The 12,537-nt window shown below is 33.1% G+C and overlaps 1 protein-coding gene across 1 annotated transcript in view; it reads right to left on the bottom strand.

Moving 5' to 3' along the window:
* Positions 1–706: 706 nt before the first annotated feature.
* PGAP1 (post-GPI attachment to proteins inositol deacylase 1) overlaps positions 707–12,537 on the bottom strand; it is a 69,767-nt gene continuing 57,936 nt past the window's right edge. The window contains exons 23-27 of the mRNA XM_054566696.1: positions 11,673–11,808; positions 9,687–9,743; positions 9,048–9,235; positions 7,258–7,362; positions 707–5,858 (exon numbers count right to left, since the gene is read on the bottom strand). Coding sequence (XP_054422671.1) covers positions 5,720–5,858; positions 7,258–7,362; positions 9,048–9,235; positions 9,687–9,743; positions 11,673–11,808 — 625 coding nt within the window. The 3' untranslated portion in view covers positions 707–5,719. The remainder of the gene's footprint in view (positions 5,859–7,257; positions 7,363–9,047; positions 9,236–9,686; positions 9,744–11,672; positions 11,809–12,537) is intronic.

Genomic DNA, 12,537 nt, shown 5'->3' with positions numbered 1-12,537 from the left:
ATATTTGGCTTTCTCAGCTGCCTCCTTATTACTTCCAAGACCACTTACACACACCGCGTCAACAGTATGAGGCAGAGAGATGGTAAGTGACATTAAGTTAAGGAAAACACTGTAACATGAGGGACTAAAATTCCCTTCAAGAATTTGTACTGGGGAGAAACTAAACAATTTTAACCAGAGAAACATCACAGTTTTTGAGTCTATCGTATTTCTACTTTTCTCTCAAGAGTACAACACTGTACTGATATTAACACTTTAGCATTAACATCTTGATTTTTAAAATATTTTCCTTTAAGATATGCATTTTAAAATATTTACTTCATTGTATTATGTTAAGTTCAAGTGGATAATTTTCTCCTGTGAAACACGTGACTGTACAAAGGGACTGAATGGAAATACAAAGAAAGCGAATTCTATAAACTTCCATTACACAAATGAGACACCTGTAATAAAAATCATCGATGCAACAAATTTAAAGTTTTACATCATAGAATGAATCTAAAATAAGACCACCTCAAATGATTACTTCAATTAATTACCAAAAGATCATTATTAGATAAACTAACTTTTACCCCCCAAAATCAGAGAACATTATTCCAGAAATAATATGAAATAGAATACAACTGTGCTATAAGTTTTATATATTTTCAAAGATAAATTAGGGTACGGAATATAAGTTTTGAGGATTTACATATTTAGTATAAGTCCTAAATGAAAAATGCTGAAAAGATTATTTTTGCTTTAATCCCAATAATGCTAAGAAAAGTTCATTGGCACAAATATCTGGAGGTATTTTACATTTCCATTTAGCTTTGGTGGCAAAGTGTGTTTTGCTAACCATATGAGTACAGTTCTATTTTCCAATGCAGAGGTTCATGCTAAAAAAAAACCCACAAAATCAAATGTCTTTTTTCCTTAAAAAAGGGATGTAAAAAGTCCAATATGAAACAAAACAAGTGCCATATGAAATACAAAATATGCCTATCATTTAGGCTTTGAACAGTTAATAGTTCTATGCTTTGTGTATAAATCTTTTACTAGTAACCTTACTACTATACAAATACTAAAAACCAAGAGAACATTAAAAAAAATAGCATATGAACTTTACAAAAATGGCTACCTTTAGACTTCCTAAACTAAGATTAGAATTCAAAATATGCAAAAAAATTTACACTTAACTAATTAAAATACATCAACAGTTTTTCTCCTAAGTGTTCAAAGTTACAATGTACAGAATCAGTGCTGAGTGATTCTGACTCATATATATCAAGTTCTATACAAAGTCATCAGAAATTAACTGGTTACTTGGTATTTTAAAACAGTAATTTTTGGAAGCCTAACACGCCAAACACTTTTAGTAAGTACTGCACTTGACTTGAAAAATTTGAGTTATGGACAATGTAATCAAGATGTAGCTTAGAATATCACCTAGCTTTTGAAAGACACGCTACAAATTCATGTGTACTATTGTACAGGGATAGGCAAAAGTAGGTTTACAGTTGTGAGTACATAAGACAGTTTTTTTGTGTTTTTATTACTGTATTATTTACTTTACGTATGAACTGTAAACCTACTTTTTGCTCATCCCTGTATTTATACTGTTAATGAAACAGCAGTCTATTCTATTTCCAAATTTTATTCCATTCTTAAAATTGTTATTAATATACAAAGTTCATTCTTCTGTAATCATAATATATTATCAAGGAGAGTGAATTCTTGAGCATTTATAGTACACCTATAAGGATTTGGATTACTGATCTCTCTTTCCTGTATTATCCTTATTAACAATAGGGAATTTGAGTAACCTCATAGACTTTCCATTGCCTCAGGCTGTTAAAACTTTTTGTGAAAGAACAAGTAAAAGTTCATTAAAAGAATTTGAAATGTCCTTTATTCAAAAAGACTGGGATAAAATAACTCCCCCTCATCTTACTACTTTGTAGAATTATCTTCTACATTTATTTCCCTAATGTGGCAACCAAGTCTTCTGTTAGGGTCTAGTTTCATACTACGAAGATACTCTTGTTGCTTCCTTTATCCTGGGGACTGCCATGCTCTCCAAATTGACTTTCTGCCTAAAACCTCCCAAGGCATCTGTGCCTATGTCAGACTGAGAAAATAAAGACTGATGATGAAAAGTAGTCCACAAATGTCCGGTCATAGAAGGTCTCAACACATTTAAACTTTTCCCCCCCAACTGATTTTAATTTACTAATATTATAAATGCAGCACTGTAAAGTTTTGCACTAAACCTTGTAATAAAGCAAGACATTACACTAATTTAGACCTAATGCTTAAGATGAAAGTAGAGGCCAACTCTATTATCTGGGGATTCAAGAACCAACAGCCCTAGTTTGTCTCATAATCTCTATGTTTCCCACATTTTTTCCCAGAGCTCTCAGGAACTGAACTGAAAACTGAGTCTTACTTCCTTTTATTCCTCTTGACCACCTTCTGGAAGAAGTGCTAATGAATAATCATGTGAAATAAATAAACTATGCCAGAAGTGGAAATTTTAAAGTTAGGTACAGGAACTTGATGATGAGCAGATCAGACAATATGCCTCCTGTGTGTATGCATGTGGTGGGAATGTGTGCCATCTACGTGACCAATGCAATAGTCAAAGATAAACATTTGCTAGGCCTACTGTAGTTCTTTCTTTTTCTTTACTACATAATCATGTAGATATCATAGTGGTCAATCAAGAAAAGTTTTCCATTATATATCTAAATTTATCTGACCAAAATATGAAAAAAAAAAAGACTGATTGATTGATACATGATTACTATATATTGAAGAGACTAAAAAAAAAACCAAACAAACCAAAAATCAATGTTTACCAGGCACAAATGGTATTTTTTAGGACCGCTGGTTTAAGTATTTTCATTTTGGCAACAAACAAGAAAAGAGTTAGCAGAACCTGTTTAATTTCTGGCATGAAAGAGATCCAGGCAAAAGGGCTTTAATGATTTCTACTGTGTTATCAGGCCTAGATTACAAGAGTAGTAACTCCAGAGGAGGCTTTAGAAACACAGAAAGTACTGGTGTTTTTCCTGCCCAGCCTATATTCGATCCAGTTCCCAACAATAAGGTCCAAGAAAAAGTTACTCAAAATGCAACAAGTTCTAAATGAAAGTGTGATATTAGAGCTCAGAAGTTTGCTGAACTGGATAATCCCTAACTCCTAATAATTCCATTTTTAGTAACATCGCCATTAAAGCGCAGCTGTTTTACAAGCTAATACAGGTTGTAAGCATGACAGAAACAAAGTGGAATTCAAACACAAAAGCCCTTTCCTTTACTTAAGTGATAGGAACATCCATTTTTGCTAATCTTCAGAGACTGCCTTCTCCTCTCTAGTAGTTATTTGGGTTTAAAGTGCGTCAAGACTTGGTGAAGACCCTGTCACAATGTTTAATGTCTATATATATGTATATAATGGCTAAAGATCCAACCTACTGTTGTTTCTAAAATGTTTAATTAGAATCTTTTTTGTAACTCTAAAATGAAATATTTTGTTGGAATAAATAAGACTTTAAAACTTGATTAACTACACTCTCATAAAAGTGTTAGTGACAATTAGTGTGCCTAGTCTACTGCTTTAAAAAGCTAATGTACAATACTGCTCACAAATGAGCCATTTAAGCTTGTTACAGTCTATTCATGAGCAGTACTCGCTAAACACGGGGAATTCAGATCACAGAAACACAATGATTACGGCTGTCAATAGGATTCAAATTAATGAGTATTTTAAAAGTTCTTTCTGTATGTGAACCTCAGTTCACATTCAGAAATAGTTAAGTGACGCATTTAACCTGTAACTTGAAGTACAATTACACCCGTGAAAAAAATAAAAAATGCCATGTGTATGAAAGTTGTTTATGAGCATACAGCTAAATAGGAAAGGGCAGATGTGTCCTTATTTAAACGTATGTGTGATATACCATGGGACAAGTGTATAATCTAATAAATTCCTTGCAGGTACTGAACACACAAGCATTTTGTGTTTTATCCTTTTTGCTACTTCTCTCAAATAAGCGGCTGCTAATGTCTGCCACATCTGCTATGAGGTTACCACTTCCCTTTAATGGACTCAGTAAGAGAAAATATGACTTCTGAACAATAGGCATGAAGTTGGGAAAGACAACAATGGAATCAAACAGGCTTACAAGCCTCAGAAATGATAGCAAGACCCCCTCTGATGCCAACAGAGCAAGGACCTGAGGAGCTACTGAGAGGAGAAGTGGAGCAACCCTGTACCAGCTGCAGCAGGCGGACAACCCTCTGTAGGCAGTAACAGCTGAGAGGCTGTAGTGGAATCCAGATGCAATGGCAGAGAAAATGAACTTGGTCCTCTGGTGCTAAGGAGGACACAAGTTCACAGGTGCAACAGTGAAATTACTGAGACTTAAGGACTTGAGAGATTTTAGGTATTTACAGCATATACATCTAAAGGAAGGGCTCTATCAGCCAGGTATTCCTCAGCCTGAGTTTATCCTTTCTTAAGGCAAAGATACCTAGCTCCATTACCTACTTCCTACTCTTGTAGCTAAAAATAAGCTGAAATCTGAAGTGAAATAGAAATATCATTCCCTTATCTGCCAAACAGTGATCACCTTGGCAAATTAAGATTCTACTGTTAAACCTAGTGGCTAGAGCCTACAATTTATTCAGGTATACTGTTTATACTTATGCTATTAATGGGGTAACAATTTGTCTGTTATTCCATTAGTATTACAATTTTATACACCAAATGTGGTGCTGTACTTGATCACGCTAATTTTTTTTCCATAGCAGTCAAAAATTGAAAACCTAGACTTTTTTCTGACCACTGGAATTTAGTTATTTTAATAATACATCTTGACCTGAGGCACTTTTGACAACCATGGGTCAATGGTTAAACTGGTAAAGAAAATGACACAGAATGAATAACTGATGTGTTCCAATCCCAGTAAGTAAATATCTATGGAAATTTTCTTCAAATTTAACAAGAGATCCCTGTAATTGTCTCCTCACATTCACCAAGAATAAAACTACGATTTGTATTTGGAAAACAAGGAAATTTCACTAAGTTAAGTTTGAATTATTTCCATCCATCAGTGTTGCATTCGTTACTAAGAAAACATGTCTCCTTAGAATAAAAAGTTGTATTTTCACAGATGTAAGAAAACAAAAGATCTACATTGTTCACCATGGCTGCCAAGAACTGACTGAAGACTCTTCATGGCTACTTCATTTTTGAGAAGCCAGACAGTTGTGAATTTTATCAATCTTTTAAGACGTATTTCTCAATATAAGTACTGTAGCAAACACAAAGTAACCCACTTTTCAGAAGGAAGTTTGATGAAATGAGCAGAATGCTTGAGGTGAGATTACAAAAAATGCTTTACATTTACTAAGTGTTTAGGAGAAGCTCCCTAGTATGACCAGTCAAGCAGACTAGCTGATATGCAGAGGAGTCCTCAAAGACAGTGTCCACTGTACCCTTTTATCAATTTTTTTAAAAAATGAGTATTACACAGATGCCACACCATCAAACAGAACCATGCTTCAACTACTCTCTTCAAGCATTACAAAACTAATTTCCTATTTTCAATGTTGTAAAAATAGATGTGTCTTCTCCATAGGACCTTGTTGTCCACATTGATGGATCTGTGCAACCCCTCTTATTACTGACCCTAAGGGCGAAAATCAACTTTATCGTTCCCTAAATACAAACCTACATAAAGTTACATAATGCGTGGAGTAAAAGAGGAATGAAAACAAAACACGGAACCCTGTATAAGTGTGTGGACCCAAAAGCAATCACACCAACTGCCAGAGGAACTGGAAATTGTGAAGTAGTCTTCAACAATTTACTGTAAAAAGAGAGAAAGATATATTATGTACATTGTGAGCAAAAACAAAATGTCGATCATTCATAAAGTTTTGAGAAAGTGTTCTCAAAAGCGTTTTAGATTAAGTCATTTTTCATATAATGAATTTAACTGTCCATACTTTTAAAAGTTATCAATCCAAGCCATATTTTGGCTAGAAAAAACATTTCTATTAAGTAGGGAACTAGTTTTGTTTAGTATTTAACATTTAACAACAGAAAAACACTAGTTGGACTTTTACTCAGCGATTCTACCTACCTTTAGAAATCTATCCTAATAACATAATCAATAATGTTTACTAAGACTTAGCTACAGAAATATTTAACACTACTTAAAATAGAAAGAAAAAACCCAATAAACCCTCAACCAAACGAAAAAGGAACCAGCCTTAATTCATAACAGGAGTATATAAGGCAAGAAACTAAGTATTTTTAAAGGAAAAATAAAGATAGCCCCCGACCTGTGATAGTTAGACTTAGGATCGTTTGACTTGTCGATGGTGCGAAAGCAATATACATTCAGTAGAAATTTTAATTTGACTTTTGAATTTGGATCTTTCTCCAGCTAGCAGTATGTGGTGAAATACCCTCTCATGATGCTGGGCGGCAGAGCAAGCTGCAGCTCCCAGTTAGCCAGGCAGTCATGAGGGTGAACGACCGGTACTCAAGTGTAGTATTAAGCACATTTTTGAATTATAGTATTTTCAATTTATGGACTTATCATGATTTAACCTCATCGTAAGTCAAGAAGCATCCATACTATCAGCAAGGTCTATCACCTTTTACTTTGAAAACAGAGGAACTGAGAATAAGAGGGTTAAGAAACTTGCCTAAGGATATAGAGTTATTAAACAGCAGACCTAAGATTTAAATCCCAGGTTGGCCTGATTCTAGAATATCTACAAATGTCTGCCAGAATCAAAGGGAAAGGCTTTGAGAGGAAACAGCTGGTCAAGGAAAAGTCAAGTTTTATTATGGAGAACTTTAAGCATATGCATAAGCAGATCAGCAGGATAATGAACCTCATGCACCCATCGCCCAGCTTCAAAAATTCGCAAGTCATGGCCAAACTGACTTTACCTATATTCCTATCCACTTACATTCTTACATGTTTCTGGAAGCAAATCTTAGACATCCTATCTTTTAAGGGTTAACTTTTTAAAGAAAAAACATTATTATATCCTAATAAGTAAAACCCACAACTAAGGAAAAAAGTGTAATATATGTTTATATAAACTATATTTGCATATATACCATAATTATGTTATAGCTTTCCTTTTAGGGACAAAGTATTAGGAATAAAGAGCATACCTCATACATAAAAGAAAGGGTGATAAAGACCAGAAATAGATATGAGAAAGAGAAAGATTAAACAACCATACCTGGATTTTATTGAAACATTGTAAGTATTTCCAAGAATTGCCATAGTTGGAATAAGGATAAATGCCAAAGGTTTACATGGATCAGGATTAAGTTTAAAGTAGTACCTATATCAAAGAGAAAGAAAAACATAAATCAACAAAGCACACCAAATCATTTTAAAGTACCAGAATCAATCAAAATCAGTGATTTTTAAAACATTCCAGTAGCAATATGGATATAAGAGAGCTCTAAACAGCTCATGAAATCTTTGATAAATAATTTTTGCTCTAAATCATCTTTATGCCCAAGCTTTCTTGTCTTTCTTTTTTATCCTCACCAGAGGGCACATACTCACTGATTTTAGAAGAGAAGGTAGGGAGAGAGGGAGGGAGAGAAACATCACTGTGAGAAACAATGACTGGTTGCCTCTCACAGATGCCCCAACTGGACACTGAACCTGCAACCTAGGCACGTGCACTCACCAGGAACTGAACCCACGACCTTTTGGTTTGCGGGACAACACTCTAACCAGCCAAGCCACACCAGCCAGGGCATATGCCCAAATTTCATATGAAATACTATGTTCAGGAATTACTAAAGGAAATGAAAATATTCACTATAAAAGCATTTCCTTTTTATTGGTATATGCCTGAAAGTACATATATAAATTTTATAAAACAAATTATTCAAAATAGGGTCGATTCCCAGTGTAGGCCACATGCCTGGGTTGCAGGCCAGGTCCCCAGCAGGGGGTGCACAAATTGAAACCACACATTGATGTTTCTCTCCCTCTCATTCTCCTTCTCTTCCCCTCTCTAAAAGTAAATAAATAAAATCTTAAAAAGAAAGTACACACACACGTGCACGTGTGTGTACTATTTTAAAAAGATAAAAAATAAAGGTTTATATAAAATAATTTGTTCCTTATCTTTCTAAAATTCAAACTCTCATCTCTTGCACTTATTGACAGGGAAAAAACTATAGACTTTCAGAATCATAAATTTGTGCTCCTTAAATAACTTTCTCCCCAAATCTGTGAACCAAAATCTGGATCTTGACTAAACTGAAGGAAAAAGGAAGGATATTAAAATCTGATAACCTGTGGTTTAATTTATCACAATTATTTTAGTTCTGTGATTTTAAAATTATATACTCTCAGCAATTAATAATCTGAAAGTTTTGCATAATTTCTGTAAACTATATTGAGTAGAGGTTTAATTACTACTGAGACAGGTAGACTATTTTTTTGAAACAACTTATCAATAACTAAATATTCTAGAAATATTTTGGAGGGCATTTCAGACTCTTGATCTAAGACATTTACCTGGTAGAAAAGGAAATAATAGTTTTCAATAGTAAGATAGCTGATCATTTATTTTAGTTAGATGTATGGAACATACTAGAAAAGTACACACTTCTTTCATTATTTCTAATATTTTTAAATAGAACCTTTTTACTTTCCCCCAAATTTAAGAAAACATAAAACTGATCATGAATTGAAAAATAAAGCACTAAGATTATGAATACCTTAAATCAACAAAATAAAGCACATTTTCACATGAGTAGATCAAAGAATGTTAAAGGTGACATAGCTCTCATTTTGGGGGCAGATTTTGGGGAAGTTTATTTTCCCAAAGTTTATATTCTCATGGTGAGGGAGAAAATGTGAATGTATTAAAAATAAATTTCAGGGGATATATAGCTTCCTGTGCTTGAGGTAGTTTTTGGACCACTGGATTCTAGCAAGTTCCTACTTGTAGATATTTATTGTTTGAACCACATAAACTATAATTATATAAATAAAACGCACCTAAGATTCTTTAACCAGTAAATTAAAGATGGCATGCTGAGCAATACAATCCATGATAATAAGTTAATCACAGTACTGTGCATGCGAAGACTATCTTCAGCATCGCTGGCAGATAAACGAAGATGGTGTGATGCAGAGTCTTTATGCTGATTGGATTTTTTTTCACTTCTTCTAGAGTGTTTCGGATTCTATAAACCAATGAAGTAAAAATATCAAGGTATTAAGTAAAATTTGTTTATTTTATTTAGAATCATACTTAATTACTTAATAGCTAAATAAATACATCTTTTCACTATGAAATTGATATAAAATACTGAAATTACCTTGCTTTAAAGTGGTTGTTATAAAATTTTTATTTCTTTGACTTGTTATTCCCACTGCTAAGAATATATTCTCTAATTACTCAAAATAAAATTAAAAATATAATTTATAATAACAATAAGTACTGACAAATATCAAATTAAACTTAGACAATCTAGGTCTATTTTAATATTGATTAGCTTCACTTTTCTTAAAACTATTTAAATTCATAATACCTTTAAACCCTGTAAAATCCCAATATTAAAAAAAAAAGAACCTTTAAAATTTCCCATGTTATTTCATGTTAAAGTGATGTAGAGTTTTAAAAATAAAACTTACCACAGTTTGGCTATGGCTATTTTTAAAATTTGTTAGACTGGCTTGCAGATGAACAATCTAGGAAAAAAATGACCATTTAATTTTGATTTTATTTTGAAACAAAAAAAACCCATTCATATTAAAACTGAGAAGCACTCTAACCTAAAATTTAAAAAAGATAAATAAAAACTACACATGCTTGCTGTCATGGATTAAAAACCAGAAACAAAATAATACAAACTTCCAGAGCATGTCTGGGCCAGCATGCAATGTTGTACCTTCTACATTGTGGAGCCTCTGAATGATGCCTCACCATAGCAACTTAAAGAGTCTTCTGAGTAAAATAATTGATTATATGCAGCATAATATAAAGTATAACATGTTATATATATTCTAAGTCTTTGACAATCTAAACTCAATTATATTTGGTGGTGAAATGTTTACAAGAATCTGAGTCTTTAAATTTAATTTACTAGATATGCTTAAGTATTTGAGAAAGCTTTGCTTACTGGATCAGTTGTTTGAAATAATCAATTCAAAAATTCAAAATACTACATTTATAAACCAAAGTAGCTCTAATTAGTTTTTTGTGATGAAAATAATCTATAATATGTATGTGCTGGGTTGGTCAAAAGGTCCCTTTAGTCTTTTCCATAAAAAAACAGACACATTCTTCATTTTCACCAATTTCTTTTTTGATTTGGATATTTTGAGTAAGTCAGTTATCTCCTGCTATTGGCTTCTAATGGATAGAGGCCAGGGGTGCTGCTAAACATCTTCCAATGCAATAAGATGGCCCCACGGCAAAGAGTTATTTGGCCAAAATGTCTATAGGACCAAGAAACTTCGCAAACCATTTTTGACACAGTAGATTAGTCACAGCACCTTTTCCATATACTGCACAATTTTTTTTTTTGCATTTCAGTTGTGTTTTTACCTTTCTTGAAATAATAAAAGCATAATATGCTGAAAATGTTGCTTATTTCCTTCCATCTTCAATATTAAAATGGCTACATAAAAAGTCACCAATTTTGATTTTTTTTTAATGAGACTGCAGATATGACAGCTATCACAATACAATCTAACAAAATTGCTCTGAATAAAGTTAAAGACAACTAAGAGCTACCAGAGCCATCCTATGGAAAAAAAAAACCAAATTAACTTTTTGGCTAACTCAATATTTTGCAATTATCTGGTTGATAAATATAATGAAAAGAGAGGCGCGGGGGGTGGGGGTAGGGGGAACAGGATAGTTCAGGTTCCCAAACCATTGATTTGGTCTAAATTATCCATTTGACCTCTTCATTAAATAGAGCATTTGCAAAAGTAGCCATTGGGATATTTTAGACAAAAAGGCTCTTCCAAACCCAAAGACATCTGAATGAACTTTTGTTTAAAAGTGAAAGAAAAATATTACCCATTTGGGTATCAATTGTCTCTACATAAGACTAACATGGAGAGTATGCAGTGTACGACCTATATTTTCTTGCAAAGCTATCAGCTTTCTTGTGTTTTTTTATTTGCCCAGTAAGATTATCAGCCTAATTACCTATTATTGTCTTCTGATTCTTCAGCAACATATGTAACATTTTATATTATTTCAGCATGATCAATAGCTCGATCCTACTGACATAACTTTTTGTTTTGTCTATAATCTCTGTTCAAAGAGAAGTGTAAATAAAAATTGCTCTATTAAAATGTTTTTTAATTAGTTAACATAACTTGCAAAGACAGGAACCAATTTGAAACAGAGTAATTATATCATCTCCCTCCCATCTTTTTTAAACAAACTAAACCAACTCAGATTAATAATTTCAGTTTTACAGTTAATTATATATTTTAAATAACTAAGATGTTAAAAGAAAAAAACCTTTACCTTTAAATTAAACCTGTTACATAAGATTACTGCAGTGGTAATTAGAAATTTTTGTTACCAACGCCTACACAAAATTCTATGCCTACCTTGATACAAAGCCCAGCCATTTTGACTCCACTGATCTGACATACCTTAAACACATAGTAAAGATAGGTAAGAAGTATGGCCAATGCTCCACAAGTTACCCAACTAACTATGATCAAAGCAATGGTCAAAATGGGTAAGTCTGGTGATATCGTCTTGATATCTTTAGGAAGTTCAGAGGGCCTGGAAAAACAAGAATAAAACTCTTTTTAATAGTTACATATGCAGTCACATATAAGAGGAAAACAATAATCAATACTCTGCCAGGCATTCCTGCTAATAGGCGAGTACTATAAAGTTAACAGTAAGATACTTTTTAATAAAGGCAAGGGGTGACGATTGATTGTAAATTCTGTAATGTACCGTGATAACTATAGCTGACATTTGTATTAAGGATGAAAAAAATGTTGCTAAAGATAATCAGTATTTATCTGTGCCTTGTGCCATACATTTCTGATCTTGATAGGTGAAAAAACAGTTTTCTATTTCTTAAAGTCTCAAGATCACTCACACATATAACAGTTTCAGAAGCACCGCAGAAGGGTGGAGGAAGATGTATCACACCGTAACCCACTCTGTGACAGTGAATCATGTAATATGCTTGGTGAGGAGGAGTGACAAAGGAAACTAGATCAGTAGTTTACAAAAAAAGCCTACCACTAATTTCAAATTATGTCTCTGGGCCTATAATAAAACTATAGGCAATATTTTTGGAGCTCTAATATATTTCATTTAATGTGATCCTAAATATCTGATTGGTGTCTCTTGCCCTCAGGGTTGAGAAAGTCAGCAAAATAAAAGCATTGCCAGAGAAATACTTCTCCATAGAAACATTTGTAACAGTGAAATTGAAAAATAGTTGTATAATTTGCTTAGCTTTTTTGATTAACTCAAGCAATAAGGTCAAAATCA

The sequence above is a fragment of the Pteronotus mesoamericanus genome, unplaced genomic scaffold, assembly GCF_021234165.1.
Source record: "Pteronotus mesoamericanus isolate MK-2021 breed Mesoamerican mustached bat unplaced genomic scaffold, CSHL_Meso_final contig_179, whole genome shotgun sequence".
In the NCBI taxonomy this organism is placed as follows: domain Eukaryota; kingdom Metazoa; phylum Chordata; class Mammalia; order Chiroptera; family Mormoopidae; genus Pteronotus; species Pteronotus mesoamericanus.
This window is presented reverse-complemented; position numbering and strand designations above follow the sequence as displayed.